Source organism: Lineus longissimus, chromosome 10, assembly GCF_910592395.1.
Source record: "Lineus longissimus chromosome 10, tnLinLong1.2, whole genome shotgun sequence".
Classification (NCBI taxonomy): domain Eukaryota; kingdom Metazoa; phylum Nemertea; class Pilidiophora; order Heteronemertea; family Lineidae; genus Lineus; species Lineus longissimus.
Window position 1 is genome coordinate 8,815,948 of NC_088317.1, and position 16,274 is coordinate 8,832,221.

Genomic DNA, 16,274 nt, shown 5'->3' on the forward strand with positions numbered 1-16,274 from the left:
AGGTTCTTTATCTAGAGCGGGAATTATACCTGCTACAATTACATTTTCCATCTTAAAGCGTATATCTCTAGGCAAGTTCATTATTACAAAATATATAGCACCAACAGAGTAATCTGACCTATTGTCAAAAGGTTGGAACCAATCGATGTTCATCATCAGTCCCAAGTTTCTGCTATTACACAAGAATGGCTCACCATTATATGATTGGAATTCCTTCCATATAGCACCATCGTATACATCACGATATACCTTTTCTTCTACCGGGGTGTTAAAATCAACATGATTCTTCCATTCATCGCAAAGATCTGGAATTCCATTCCTCTGAAGAATGCGTTCAATATCATTGATAATGCTTTTAAAACAAAATACCTTAATCGGATAAAATCTCACCCGACCCAACTTTGTTAATACTTTTTTAACGAGAGGAGAATTACAAATTTTAGCTTGTCCCCTACCACCAAATACCTTGTTGTTGCAGAGTTTCCCCTTTTCAATACCACTGACAACTTCAGTGCACCTGTCAGGTGCATACAACATTGTGCATTTCGGACATACAACATACCGAGTAACATCATCCCTGTCAATCTCTGCTAATTGTCGCAACATATACATGCTTGTTGGGAAAAGAACAGCGAATTCTGACAGATACCGGTGATCTACATTACAGCCAATGAAACTGAACAACTGGAAGTGGAATTGCAACAGCCATTCAACCGCATTGTCACTTACATTTACAGATGCCTGCCAGTATGATATAAAGTATACAACATAGAATAATAGTGTGTTCACAAATTCACATTTTGATTTTCTCGTGCCAGTGTTATTTGCAGGTAGAATTCGGAAATCTTCAAGCTCCTCATCTGAATCCTCCACGACTTCCTCGTCTTCCGATTCGGATAAACCTTCGTCCTGCTCGCATCGGTCGTCTTCACCAGCAGTACTTGAAACCTCGTCAACATCTTCATCACTGACAAATTCCATAAAGTCGTCATGATCCTACAAGATACAAACATCTCAATTAAGCTTACTGCCTAGCATGCTATCTTCAGTTTTCGTAATGGGAACGGGAATGAACTATTGGTTGAAGCAAATCAAGAGCCAAAATTAGTAGGTCACACTAATCTATTTCTGTCAACATGCACAGGAACTCAAGTCAAGACTCTACTGTTGGGGAGAATTTGATTGCTGTTATGTGTTACCATGGAAAATAGGTCAATGTCAAAATGTTTCTACCTTGTAGATATGGGTGCAAACATGTTGATAACATGTGAAACGCTTTTAGCAACTGAAACCAGCTGTTGCATGGATTTAGCGCGACATAAGTCTAGAATACAATGGAATAAGACACCAGTGTAAAGTACTTATACCTCACGGTGTTGTTCAGTATAAGCTCCCTGAAAGGTGAGCTACAAGTAGAAACTTGAGGTTTAAACTTACGATAATATGGTCAGCTGCTGGAACTGCTGCTGCAGCTACTTTGTTCAAATCATCTAGCCCATCACCTTCAACTGCATTCAATGCATCATCTTCAAATTGGGACGCAACAGATACATGTACAGCTGAAAAAAAATGTGGACATTTAACCAAAATGGAACAGCCAGCTTGGACCATTGTCACGATTGTGCTATTTTGATAAAACTTTGGTTGAGATTATTGGCATAATAAGACATTCCTTGTATCATCATTAGAAGTTCCTGTGATAAATTGTCTTCAGCTTGAGCCACTTTGTGGCAAAGTCCAGGACCAGTTTTCAAACAATTAATGAATCTAGAAGGACAGGATGATTGACAGCTAGCAATGAATGGTACTTACAATCGTCAGAGTCAGAGGATGAGCTTATATCTTCAAACGGATTGTACCCAGCAGCTCTATGTCGTGTCAGTTTGGGCAGGAAGCCAGCACGTGCATTGAAACGGGACACTTCATGATGCTTCCAAGCATTGTTTTCAAAATCATAGTATAACAGCTTGTGACGTGAGAAGGTTATCTTCTTAAAGTCCATATCACACATTTCACAATGGTACAGTTTATCCTTCGAGTTGGAAGCCATTCTGTAAAACGCAAAAACATCCTTTTTTTCAGGCAATGTGGAAGAGTGAAAACTAACAACACCATTAATATGATTCCACAAAATGCAACAATGACTCGTCAAACCAGTCTTAAATGTACACTGCATTTCCCTTTGAGCAACATGCAATGGTGCATACTGGTACATGTACTGCTTCAATTCAATTCAGACCATGTGGGGTGAACTAATACTTTTCTAATGTTGCCAATTTGAATGGAAATTGGCCAACATTGTTCATGTAAAAACGGACATCAAGCAATGGATCACATTTAAAAGAATGTTTTAAAGGGACAATTAGGCAGCAGCTAGGCAGGCAAGTTAAAGTTGCACATAGTCGCCAGTAAGGCCTGGGGTCTCTCACACCAGTAAGTCGAAATGATTCACACCTGAACCAGGAATGTATTTAGTGCTGCATCTGAGATGACCTTGTGGCCTTATTGTGTATATTTGTCACCTGAAGATGGTCAAATAAGCCCCTCTGCTCCTGCCTATAGTCCCCCTTTAAAACTGAGATGACAGAGGGAAGAATTATACATTTAGTACAGTCCTGATCATATTAATATCAACACCTACTTCATATGATATTTCGCAAACTAATGGACAAAATTCAATGCGGTTTTCAGCATTATCAGATATTTTGTTTTCTAATCATGCATTACCAGTATGGATGTGATTGCATCAGTTATTCATTCTCCAATCGGCCATTTAAAATAGTTTTTTTGTAAGGGTTTTTTAAATGGCAAAATGAAAAACAAACTTATGTAATCAGTCACATTCCTGCTAGAATGTGCGATGAAACAACAAAATTTCTGATAATATAGTGAAAACCGCATTGAATTTTGTCCATTAGTTTGCGAAATATCGTGTGAAGTAGGTGTTGATATTGCCATATGATCAGGACTGCTCATTGGATGCTGTACATTTTGTTTGATCATTAATTTGATAAAAGCATGGCACTCAATATAGAATCAAGTCTTCTCAAAAGAACCACTGTAGTTGGCCTGCCAGATGGTAAATAGTCTTTACATTCCTTCGCCAAATCTCGAAATTGTTGAACGTCCCGTGCATACCCAACACTTTTCAGGATCCTCCCAAATGAATATACATCAGTAGCAGGGCACTGCTTTGAGTTTGGCACGTTCCTCAATTCATGAGCCAAATGCCGGAATCTTAAATTGCGTTGTTTTTGGTCTTGACTTCCTGGCACAACGTTATACACAACCGGATTATCCACAGGTGTAGCCTTCCCAAAATCAATGATTTTGGGGGAAATTCCCTTCCGAAAAGAATAGCGAGCAACAAGCACATTGTTTTCTTTCAGATCATTGTGGAGAATATTCTTGCTGTGCATGAAGTCTATACCGCTCACAAGGTCATTAAAGAAACTGACCCATCACTCTACATCAATGCTCATATTCTTCATATTTGAGTAAACAGTTTCAGAAATATAAGTAGAATCACCATGAGTACCAACAAACTCCATCACAATAGATTTAGTGTCAAGAATCCCGTAAATAAATAGAAATGACGGATGTTGACAAAACAACTGCATGATCTGCGCTTCTTGGATCAGCTTGGAGCCATTCGCTTCTTTTAAAGTTTTAACGGCAACAACTGTGTCCAAAAATATCATCTTCCCAAGATGCACTGACCCAAATGTCCCCGCCCCAAGAAAAACGCGATCATTATTCTCCTGCAGGACATCAGCCACAACTGCGCTGGATAGCTGTGTTGTCACTGGAAGTGAACCAAAAAACCTGTTTCTGTTTGAACAAGAAGGAAGCAAGATTGTTTTTCTGCTTGCTTTTGACAACTGTGGTGTTGAGGTTTGTTTAAAAGACTGAGGTGGCTTCAGTCGTGTCAACAACTGCGTCCTGAGACCGTTTATCTTTCTCTTTGAATCGACCACTTGTATCCTTAAAGAAGCCACTTCCTCAGCTTTCTCTTTCTCGTGCTGTTCAGCTTTAAGTTTTTTCAATGCCTTTTTCTTCTTAAGCTTTTCTTTCAATGCTTTCCTGTGCTTTTTTTTCACTAAATCTGATCGTACATGTTTTGAGTCCTTTGTAGACATCATTTCTACAGGTAGCATCTCTTGTGAAATAAACAGTATGATCTACCAGTAATATTTTACAAATATCCCACCGTTTCAAAAATTATTACACTATTATCATTATCATCAAAACACTTAAGAAGAGTAACTTACAGACTGTTAGTTATACTTACACCAAAATAATCTGGCTTCTTAATCAAATCAACCGCGCTTTTCTCAGGTGCAGGGACTATTCACATTGTACTGCATTGAACAAAGCATATATCAAGTGTAGGCTAATTGACCAACCTTTTGTTTCAACTTTTGTTTCACCAGCTGGGACTTCTTCAATTTTCATCAAATTTCACAGGCAGTGGATCAATCTGGAGGTGGAGGCGCACTGCCACAGCAATTGACAGCAAACAGTAACGTCAAGTTAGAGGACTGAAAGCGACAGAAGACGAGGTGTGACCAATTATGATCACCCAACAATTTTTGTAAACATCTGATCATGAAACAGGATGTACTACTGCAGAGGTGCATTGTGGGACGGCTTTTTCTGAGAAACACATGCTATGAATTTTAAAACAATTTATTTTTGTTATTCTATCATTTAGAAGACTATTTTTTATGGTTGGTGTTATAATTAGGCCTATGATTATAAGATATGGAATTATTTATAGGATAAAAATAGGTTTCATTTTTGACCTTCACCTTCACCTCGTGTCATTTTGCCGCCAATTTCAACCATCACACCATTACTATCCTATATTTCTCCAATTTATTTGTTTTTTTACGCTAATGAAAGAGTGGTACCTCCATCCATTAATGACCGGTGTGTTCTCCTCCTCGAGAAAAGCATTGAGGAGTCTCAAAAACAGAGGGAGGAGAACAGAAAAATATTGGGGTTGTTGGAGGAAGAAAGGCGACAGAACGCTGAACTGCTCAAGAAAATTCAGGCACAAAGCGAGAAGACGCCGAGTCCTAGCTGTTCCGGTAAACGAAAACAAAAGCAGAAGCTGCAGATTTCGTCAATTTGCCAGGTTAGAATGTTTACATTTTACTAATTTACAATTTACATCTAGCCTAGGGCCTACATGATGATGATCTAAGATCTACTCTAGGCTCTGGCTGATATAGTACATGATCTAGCATTGTCTATCATTCATTGTTGTCTATATTGGCCTAGATCCACATGCCCTTGGGTTGGGAGTGGGACAACGTTTGCATAACCATAACATAGTGTTGGCCGTCGTAACGTCACCACGCATTTTACATTTAAACATTACCGTGACGCGACGTCTTCGTAAACGTTCTGGGTAACATTGCCCCACTTAACTGTCCACGTAGGCGTTGGAAGTTATTGTTTTGCCACGTCATGAGAAGATTGAGTATTAGATCGCCAATTTTTGAAGGGAATTAGCGTCATGACGTAAATGGCGATAAAAGGCACAAGTGGCGATATTACGAGTTCTGACGTTAGGCCATTTTGTAGGACTAGGGCGACTAGGCCTAGGCCTACACCCCCTAGCATTTTGCCTACCTAGTCAGTCGGATTCATAAGTAAATGTCACCGACACTGCCCTTTTGGGTCACTGCGCAAAAACTACTGGGCCGATTTCTTGAATACTGTGGCATCTCGGCTGGTGGAGTTTGGACTTGGAGGCGCCTCTTGACCTTGTTCTTTGGTCGCTTCCTTCTTGGTGCAGTGCACAAAATACACATCATAACGACAACGTATGCCCATGGAATACAATTAATGAATTTCTAAACAATGAACTTCTAATCCATTCCTCATGGGTTTCCATGATGTGACGTCCATGAGAAAAGTAAAGCCCGGTTAAACCCCCTACCATGGTGGTTACAAAAGCTAGCTTATTTTGTGCCATTTCTTTCCAGAGGAAGACCAGAGACATTTACAAGGAATTTGCCAAGAAGGATGACTTTGATGGTTACAACTTTGAAGAAATGTAAGTACATTGATTGACATGGTTGATAAAATGTGACTTTCTCGGACTCAAGGGCAAGTTGTACTGCCTTGCATCTGGTTGAAATGGATTTGAGGCATACAGGAAAGGGATGAATGTATTGATTTTCGGTTTGTTTCTGTTTCATTTAGTAATTCTATTCTATCAGGATTAGGATTAGGAATGATGCTGGTGAAGTCCCTGCTGAATACCAACAAAATTTATCTTAACAAATGATGGCAATGGCATATAGACTAGTGTGTGAGAATGAATCGCAACAAATGATGTCGATGTTGAATAAATACCAACAAATTCATCCTAACATATGTGACGTCGATCACTGGTCAAGTGCGGTGCTGTGCTAAACCGGTGTGAACTATTTAAGTGCGGTTCTGTGCTAAAAAGAGAGTTGCATATCGCAGTGTGTTCTTCGTTGATATTTTTTTCAACATTCACTTCAATCCTTTGGTGAATTGATCCATGTTGTAGTTATCACTGATGATTGATATGATTCAAGGCGACTAGGCCTCAATCAAAGATTTATTTTAGCAGTATTAGGTACAATGTAAGTACCATCCCATGTTGGGATCAAATACTTTTCAGCAATACTAATACCCTTTGATTCAATTCAAAATATGCTTTTCACCTGTGCATGTTGAATAAATGTTGAATAAATACCAACAAATTCATCCTTACATATGTGACGTCGATCACTGGTCAAGTGCGGTGCTGTGCTAAACCGGTGTGAACTCTTTAAGTGCGGTTCTGTGCTAAAAAGAGAGTTGCATATCGCAGTGTGTTCTTCGTTGATATTTTTTTCAACATTCACTTCAATCCTTTGATGAATCAGATCCACTGATGATATGATTCAAGGCGACTTGGCCTCAATCAAAGATTTATTTCAGTAGTATTAGGTACAGTGTAAGTACCATCCCATGTTGGGATCAAATACTTTTCAGCAATACTAATACCATTTGATTCAATTCAAAATGTGTTTTTCACCTGTGCACAATGCAGATCCACAGTTATTAGAATGTTTCAAAACTGTGTGTAATTTCATTGGTTTTATCTCACCAATGTGTGGTCAAAGCTATTATATCCCTACCAGAACAGCGCACTAAGTTAAACATTTATTTTAATGTCATCACACAAACTCCAATTAATGTCAGATCAGTGATTGCAATCCTTAGCCAAATTAAATGTTCATGATAATGCATTAAGAATCGGATCTGACCAAAATTCACTGCCACAGAGGTCATGTGACCTAGGGCATAACGTGTACAAAGTTTCGAGTTCATCATAGCACCAGCGGTTAAGAAACGTGCCACAGGATACGACGACGGACACCGGGCTAATTTTATAGACTCCCCTAACGATTAGCCAAAACATGTGTTAGTACAGACATGAGACTGGTACTGTAAACCCTGAAATTTTTGTGAGAAAGTTTCAAAACGAGTGAATCGAGGAAAAATTCAACCTCTGTTTTTAATGCCCCTAGCCATTTCATTTACTTTTTAAATTAATTGCCTCTTTTCTCAGGTTTAATTCTGCCACCAACAAGGACGTCACCCAGCGCATCATCAAGGCTGTGATTGATGTCAGTGGGAAAGGCGACTTTCCACATTTGCATATTGAAGGTAGGTTTTTGTATTGCAACACCAGTAACATGAGTAAGCAGAAAAGTCTTCAAAAAAATACAGTTTCACGTTTGTGAATGCTACAGCTGTGATTCAGTCTTCTAGAAACAACTGTGAAACAAGACAACTGCATGTACCCACTGCTGGTCCTTGCTGCTAGAATAGAAATGCCTGACGTTGAAAAGATTTGAGTGTTGTTGGTGACATGATGATGCGAGATAAGGTGCAAGAGGCTACTTTTGCAAGTCCTGGCAATATATTTTACTATTCATTACAAATTTAATTACATTTGCACTTTGCCGACACCTGCAAAAAGTTCCATTGTTGCTTCTTTGTAATTGATACGATTATCGTTACAGAGGCATTAAGGATCTACTTCAGAAGCCTGAGAGATCAACATAAACGTCAATCGAAGGGGATAGACAATGCCCATAAGATTAAGTGCCGCCGGCAAATACGTCTTAGAGAGGTTAGTATTTTTTGATTGACTGCCAGCCGTTTCTTTCTGAAATGTCTGATCCCATGCTGGATTGATTAAGCGTGCACAGAAAATTACTACTTGTATCATTGGTGGACAGTTGCTAAATATGGTCCAATCTGCAGGCTGCTTGGTAGCTTGTTGAAATTCTATTTGTCTTAGATTGTTGAAGTACTTCTTGCATCTCGGAGGTTAGTTATGCAAATTGATGATGCAGAGTGCACAATGCCCTGCTGGAGTGTACAGTACACCCGTTGCACTAGAAAGTGAAAGTATTGCATGCAATTTTGGTGTGTTTTCCCTTGTATTTTGCAGAAGTGTGAACAACTCGAAAGAGCTTTGCAAGCGAGTGGTTGGGACGAAGACGGCATGAGGAAAGCAGAAGGAATCATGGCCCCCGAATTCATGAGTTCCGAAGAAAGTGACGTTGAGATAAGTGATAAGACGGGGATTGAAACCAATGTTTTTGTCGTCAAACGCCTCAAGTGGGAATCGAAGAAAATGCGCAGCATAAAAAAGAAGTTGCGCAAAATCTGTGATGAGTCACGTTCATCAAGACAAACCAAGATGATGACAACAAGAGTGCGAGACATGATTTATTCAAATCGGCCAGCTCCTGTAGCTGCTCATGCGCTAAGCTGGACTGTGCGTTCGGCCGAGGAACGACCAACCAACATCGAAGAGCAGCAGTAATCTCTTTTGCTTTGGTGTGGCGTACTATTCATATGTAATATACAGCTTCAATTTGCATACATATAATTAGTGCCCAAATTGTACGTCACATTGTATCATATCATATGGATGATACTCAAACGGCACTATTTTTGAGATGGTCCATTCGTCTATTGGAGTTATAAAAATGTGTTTGTTTCATGTTATATTTTTATATTTTGTGACTTTGTAGATTTTAGGCTAGAGTAGTGTTTCTTCAAGAAACTTAGGGTAGGGTTTTGGGTGAGCTTATGTCGTCACGTCTTGTCCGTCGGTCGGTCCGTCTGTCTGTCCGTCCGGCGTCCGTCAACAATGGTGGCACGTTTGCTCACCATTGAGTCTAGGAGGTTGAAACTTGGTGTGTGGATGTCTTATGAGAGCATGACCTGACATACCGAAAATCATTGCAATTTGGCGTACTTTCTGGGCTCCAGGCGGCCATCTATGAATGCTGATAGCTAGGATCTTGATTTTTTTTCTGTGGATACCTCTGAAGAGACTACATGACATAATACCCAGGTTTTTGATTTGACCTACTTTTCAAGGTTACAGAGGTCAAACTCTATAATTTCACCGCAGGTGGCACGTTTCGTCATCACTTGTTGTAGACTCTTTAAATTTGGTATGTAGACACTTATTTAGCATCTCTACATGTTGCCCAAAAAAGTAGGTCAATGTGACCAACTTTTTTGGGCTCCAGGCAGCCATCTTGGAAAACCTTATTTTGTCAATAACTCATGAACGCTGATAGCTAGAACAATGAAATTGTTACTGTCAATACTTCTGATGAGACTACATGACATAATGTGCGGGTTTCTGATTTGACCTACTTTTGAAGGTCACAGAGGTCAAACTCTAAAATTTCAGCGATGGTAGCACGTTTTGTCATTAATTATCCGAGACCCTTCAAATTTGATATGTAGACACCTATTGGGCATCTGTACATATTTACAAAAATTCAGGTCAATGTGACCTACTTTTCAGGTGTAAATAGGTCGGGTCATGGCATAACACTCAATGTCAGTTATATCAAGAAACCTTCACTTTGTTATCTTCAAAGGTGAATTATTGATTGATATGATCAAGATTGACATAGAGCTTGTAACATTTTAACCTTGGCTTAGTTTCCAAGGTCAGAAAGGTCAAACTATAAAATTCCACTTAAAGTTGATATATTCACTTTTGTCTGAGATTCTTCAAATTTTATATGGAGACTCCTAATGGGATCTATACAAGTTGACCCAATTTAGGTCAATTGTGACCTAGTTTATCAAGTTGCACTTGCAGAAGACAAACTCTAAAAGTGTCATTGACGTGCCACATTTTTTCATATCTAAAAGTCAATTTAACCTCCATATGTCATTTCATCTGCAATTTAATGATTCCCAGGTGAGCACAATGTCCCCAGGACATTTCATTTAGATTAGCAACGGCAGGGTAACCTGAGACAAAATATAGGGGAGTCGCCCTTCTGTACAAAATAGAAAATGTTTGAAAAAAAACCGGGAGCATTTTTAGAGGGGCAGCTGCAGGGTGCTGCGCCGTACATCATTGTGGTGTCCATCATCACTCAAAATTGTTCTGTCAATTTTGTGTGATGAGCCACTTTTATCTCTGATATAGTCATGCACATATTATTTTAATGACAATGCATTATAATATACATTAACATAGAAATTCTACATTTTTGTAGATTGCAATCCACTTGTAGTCACAAGATTGAAACTGCTGTATTTTGAATTGGTTTAAATGTGAGTTTTACTGTAATTCATCAGCTGACCGGACGTGTATTGTGGTATTCTGATTTTTGTAAACTTCAATTTGCATGTACAGTACATATATATAAATATTGTGATCATGATGATAAAGACATTTGGCAATGTATGGTAAAATCGATCTGACTTGCAGTGCATATATGGAGCCATGATACTCATACTGTCATCTCCCTATCTGCTGCAAGCTATATATATATGGTTGTCGATCTGTTGTTTATGTGTCTAGTGAAATTAATCATGGGTAGAAAATAACACCAGGGCAAAGTGCCCAAGTTGTCACATTGCATCATGATATGCGGCCATACTTTTAGTATGTACATGTATGCACATTTTCCCCGTTTTTGCCCCCCTGTACGCATGAGTAGATACAAAATAATGTACAGCAAGTACATTAGAGTACGCATTTTGACACTGATTTCCCGTACCCCTGATGCGTACATACCAGTATGGCCCCTATGGATGATACTCAAAACGACATTATTTTTGAGATTGTCCATGGAGTTATAAAAATGTGTTTGTTTTCATGTACCCTATATTTGTTACTTTGTAGATTTTAGGCTAGAGTCTACTTTATACATCTTTGCTTCTCAGGTATCTCAAAACTATATTTTTGTATGATTTTATATTGCAAGAGAAATAAATATTTTCTAATTTTGAAATTTAGTCTTCATTTTCTGTAATAACTATGAATTCAGTCATTAAAGGATGTGACTCAAGTGTCCTTTGGCAGAACAGTATTCTAATCATGCCTTGTCAAAACTGCCTAAAATTTTGACATGGTTGCCTTTACATTTATTTACATTATGCTTAAAGGCATCGCTTGCCTAAATGCATAATGGTTAAAGGTCATGAAAAGTACCCATAAATGAGTCTGAAATGTGTATTTAAGGGTAATTTACTAGACCCTTAAAGATGCTGAAATGTAGGAACCAAAATAAAGCATCATTACGGACTGCTTAAATGTGACTTAAATTCAACCTTTACCAAGCTTTAAAGGTTGTGAAAGGTTTATTTCAGGCGTCATTAAGTTGGCTTTAAGTGGCATTTACGTGGCCATTAAAGCTGCTGAAAGGAAGGGGCCATAAAGCACCTTTACGCACTGCTTAAAGGTGACTTAAAATTCAATCTTTAAGCAACTTAAAGGCGTTGGAAGGTTACATTTCAGGCACCTTTACGTCAGCTTTATGCATGCTTAAAAATCGCATTTCGTCCTGTGTCTGTGACCATGAAAAGTAGGTCAAATCAAAAACCCGGGTCATACGTCATCTAACCTTATAAGATACACCGACCTAACAAATTTCGTCCTTCTACGTACAACCATTAGCTTCAAAAGGGCAAAAAAAGAATTTCCATGATGGCCGCCAGGAGGCCAGAAGGTAGGTCAGATCGCGAAAAAAAATATGTCTGGGCATATTGCCTAAAGCTACCATCACACCAAGCTTTAGCCATCTAGCCCTAGCGATAAGGAAACGTGCTCCGCTAACGGACGACGACGACGGATGACGGACGCCACGGTATCGTATAAGCTCCCCAGAGGTGAGCTAAAACATAGAAGCGGCACCGTTTTAATCTACACCCCAAACGGGGGTTCTCCTGCCCAGGAGGAGGAATTTACATAACTAGTAACAAGTAAGTAAGATTACGAAACGTACCGCGCTAACATACGCCGACGATGACAATGACGGTAGCCACGTCATCGAATAACAAAAAAATGCCTCTTAATGGAAATGACCACCAAAGTAAACAAACACACTGAGCATTTAAACCTATACGCCTAATCCTTTTCATACTGCACTATCATGTTTTTACATGCACAACACTGGCGAAAATCTCATATAACATATGTGAGCCGTGATATACAAATGTTTTGCTCAAACACCTTTAATGTCCAACCCTTACGCACTTGCAAAACATGCGAAATGTCTCGAATGCCAATTTCCCCGTAGATTATACGTACTGAATAAATGGCCCCTTACCTCCAAGGTTTTGTTGTCCACATATATATATGTTACGTTACAAAACCAACACACAAAATGCAACTCTGGGTAACAATTGGTTCTTGTTATCTGAATCATCTGCACATTGCAGTTACATTTTGGTCTATGTTATCTGAACCACCTGCAAAAACAGTAGCTAGCATGTGTTTACTGAGCATAATGTGAGGTAGAAATACATGTGGTTCCAACATAATAGTATGTGACTACATGATGGAAAACTGTACAATCTAGCTTTCACTCCCATTATTGTGAGTAGGATGGATATGTTTGGATATATTATACATGATCGTACAGTCTAGCTCATATTAATATCAACACCTAATTCAAACTTATTCTTCCACACTTATGACAGAAATGTAATGAAACAGGTTTTTCATTATGTAATCGGTCATTTAAAAAACTCTTACAAAACAACTTTTTTATTTCTAACTTTTTTGGAAAAAATCTCCATAAAATGACGGAGCACACAATTATAAGACCATTAGTGTTTTATTTCATCGAAATCGAAGAAGTTATGGTGGAGACATAACAAAATAAATGCAATTTTATGGGACGCCATTCCAACAATAGAACACACCTTCTTCGCGCCTACTGTTTTGATCTAAGTTGGCTCTCTTAAAATTGCCATATCTAGAGTACCGACCAAGACCAAGATTCTTAGAACTTTGTGTTTTATCATTCAAAAGAGTTCGAAATAAAAACTTTTTTTATAAGGGTTAAGTGGTAGATTACATAATGAAAAACTTATGCAATCACATTCCTGCTATCATGTCTGATTAGAAAACAATTTTTTTGACAATATGCTAAAAACGCATTGAATTTGGTCAATTACTTGGCAAGAAATCGTATGAAATAGGTGTTGATATAATATGAACTAGAATTTACATATTGCAAAGATAAATAATCCACCAATTCAAGGCCAGCAACTCTTGCGTTGGGATGGGGTTTCCAACCAAAAATTGCCAATTTTGAGCTACCGTGTAGTTTTCAATGTCACACCACAGAAGCAAATGCATTCATATGTACTGGGACATTGGGACGCTGCATGTTTGCAAACATCAACCCATCAGTTACTTTTCTGTTCGAGCTGCAGGTACTTCAGTTAATTATATCATTGGATAGTTTTATATAAATACATTGTACATAGTATCCAAACAAAGCAGTTTGAAGATCAGAATTTTTTACTTTTTTCCGAGTTGTAGCATGATCAGCGGAGAAAATTTAACAAAATCACACTGTTTCAGAGTGTACACTGAATTCAGCTGGCTCAGAATATTGTTAATAGAAAACACGGTGGAAAACCGTAGCGGTTTAGCGACCAAATGTACGGTTTAACGAACTGCCGCTTATGCACTCTAGCAGACGACGTGAGTTGAAAAGCAGTACATGAAATAAAATATAGAAGATATGAATACATTTTTGCGATGTAGCGCAGACCTGCCTACCTTACCTTGGCTCAATGTGTAATCATGATCCAAAAAAGTGTAAAATCAAGGGAACTATGTGTAATGTCGAAATAGTAAGTAATAAAAAAGAGCAAAATTCGAACAGCAAAGTGTAATTTCATTTTATGTCTACTCATACCATGACTACACCCTGGACTCTCTGAAATAAAGAAAAAAAACCGTCAGACGTTTCTTATACAAATCATTTAACACACGAGTACAATATTATCTGGACAGACCCTACATACGGGAGAATCCAACTTATCTCGACGCGAGTCCATGTCATAAACATTTTTCTGAGTTCTAATAATACCGTTATGTAGTAGGGGTAGCATGGTAGATCGAACAGCTTGTATTACCTAATGGTGGTTTTCATGGGCCTGCCTTTTGTAGGCCTTTAGTCCCTCAATAGAATGATGTAAAGGCTAGAAATGTCTATGAGGCAGGACTTCAACTTGTCCAGCGCGCTAGATTGAGGGGTATAATAATCGTAAACGATCGTAAAAGCTTTAGTTAAGAGGCTTTGGTATTAGGACGACTAGATGAAATAGTTATAGTGAATAACCGTAAGCCACAATTTGTATTGCGATTACTTTATTCTGTAATGCACTATTAACCTTTTATTCAAACACAATGTACGGTAACGAAATCATTTAACATGTACTGAGCAGACTACTCGTCATTTTTGGGGTCAGAAAGGACCTCTAAACCATCAACTTGCTCTTCATCTTCAATAACTAGGTCATTGATACCGATATTAGCATATTCTGCCACAAGGCCACTTGCACGCCAGGCAACACGCACTGCCTCATCAACAATTCTCTCCCACGCTAGTCCAATCATTCTTACAACTCCTCTACGCGATATAGGCGGACAGTTTCCGTCATCGTCCGTGTTTCCTACCTTCCACGCCTTCCAGATCGCCCTCAGTCTCGATTTAAAAGCATACAAGATCGTTAAATCCAGTGGTTGGAAACGCGAAGTACAACCTCCGGTAACAAAGTCCATGACACCTCCCAAGTTCTCTGCTGCTTCTCGAAACAGTCCATTAAGGTGAGTGGGATACCGGTCCACAACTAGCAAAAATGCAGCTCCATCAATGAAGTCGGTGAGCACTGTTTCAGCCCATTGAACTAACGATTCGATTCTAGTCCATTCATTTGGGCTGGATGTTAGCTGAAGAGAAATATGCAAATGTTCAGTTCTTCATCGACGGAAATCTAAACAGTTTTACTAGATTACAACTTTCTCAGTCACTACTAATAGGCACAAGGAAAGAGCGGATTTGTACCTAGTAGGATGTTGTGTTGATATGACTTACACTAACGCTTTCTGGTGCATGCTCCCTCAGTTCTCGCATAACACGTCCGTGCGGAATTAGTCTAGGGAAATTAATATCGGCAATTATGTTCCTCCCATCAGCCGCAATCAGTAAAGTGACTGTACATCCTTCTTTCGGGTTGCCCCTGGAAGATGGAATATCGGTGTCGCGGTTTCCTTTGTTGCCCATCGAGTAGTTCGGAGGAAAGTCAAAACGGACGAACGTTTGATTCATATTGAAAATATGATGGTTGAATGTTCTGTTCTCGTAACGTGTCCGCAACTTGTCTCTGAAATGCTTCCACAAGTTCTGCAGCTTCCGTTGTCTCTTTTTGGAGTCTTTTGTGGCGCGCTGTAACTTATTCGATGCCTGAAATGAAATAAGCATGTCTATTACACGGACCGAAAGTGAATGAAATGGGATGACGCCGTTAGGGTCAACGAACAATAGAAACGTAATACATTAATATGATTCACCTGTGCATGCATCCTTTCAGCCATGACTGTGATGCCCTAAAGTCCAGTCTATGGGGGCGGTCCCTATGTAAATGTTCCATATCTCCATCTGGCAATTCCCCGATCCACTGACGAAATTCCCTCGTTGCTTGTCCTGTGAGATCTTGCCCAGCTACGGGAAAACCCAGCGTCCTTCTATTTTGATACCAGTCTGCTAGAGAATCTTCCACCTCGGGCCAGAAACCTTTAAGCACAAACAATGGCTAATTATCAGCTGTATTCAATCATAAGACTTTTCAGTGAAAAAGCGAACATTTTGTGTCATTCAAACTTACCTATGGAACACTTTTGCATGTTACTCCATTTGGGCTCAAACACAAGAGTATCCCTT

At 39.0% G+C, this 16,274-nt stretch overlaps 1 protein-coding gene across 1 annotated transcript; it reads right to left on the reverse strand.

Moving 5' to 3' along the window:
* Window positions 1–257: 257 nt before the first annotated feature.
* Window positions 258–2,050, reverse strand: LOC135494283 (uncharacterized). Its single transcript, XM_064782196.1, has 4 exons — window positions 1,813–2,050; window positions 1,438–1,559; window positions 563–996; window positions 258–321 (listed from the first exon to the last, which is right to left on the reverse strand). The coding sequence occupies exons 1-4, from the start codon at window positions 2,048–2,050 to the stop codon at window positions 258–260; spliced, it is 858 nt and encodes a 285-aa protein (XP_064638266.1).
* Window positions 2,051–16,274: the final 14,224 nt, after the last annotated feature.

Bases quoted from the DNA above. Each gene is read 5' to 3' on its own strand.
- LOC135494283 (XM_064782196.1), bottom strand. From the start codon at position 2,050: ATGGCTTCCAACTCGAAGGATAAACTGTACCATTGTGAAATGTGTGAT. The intron at 997-1,437 runs GTAAGTTTAAAC...TGTATCTTGTAG, and splicing joins CAGCAGCTGACCATATTATC to GATCATGACGACTTTATGGA. The intron at 322-562 runs GTATGTTGTATG...CGCATTCTTCAG, and splicing joins GACAGGGATGATGTTACTCG to AGGAATGGAATTCCAGATCT.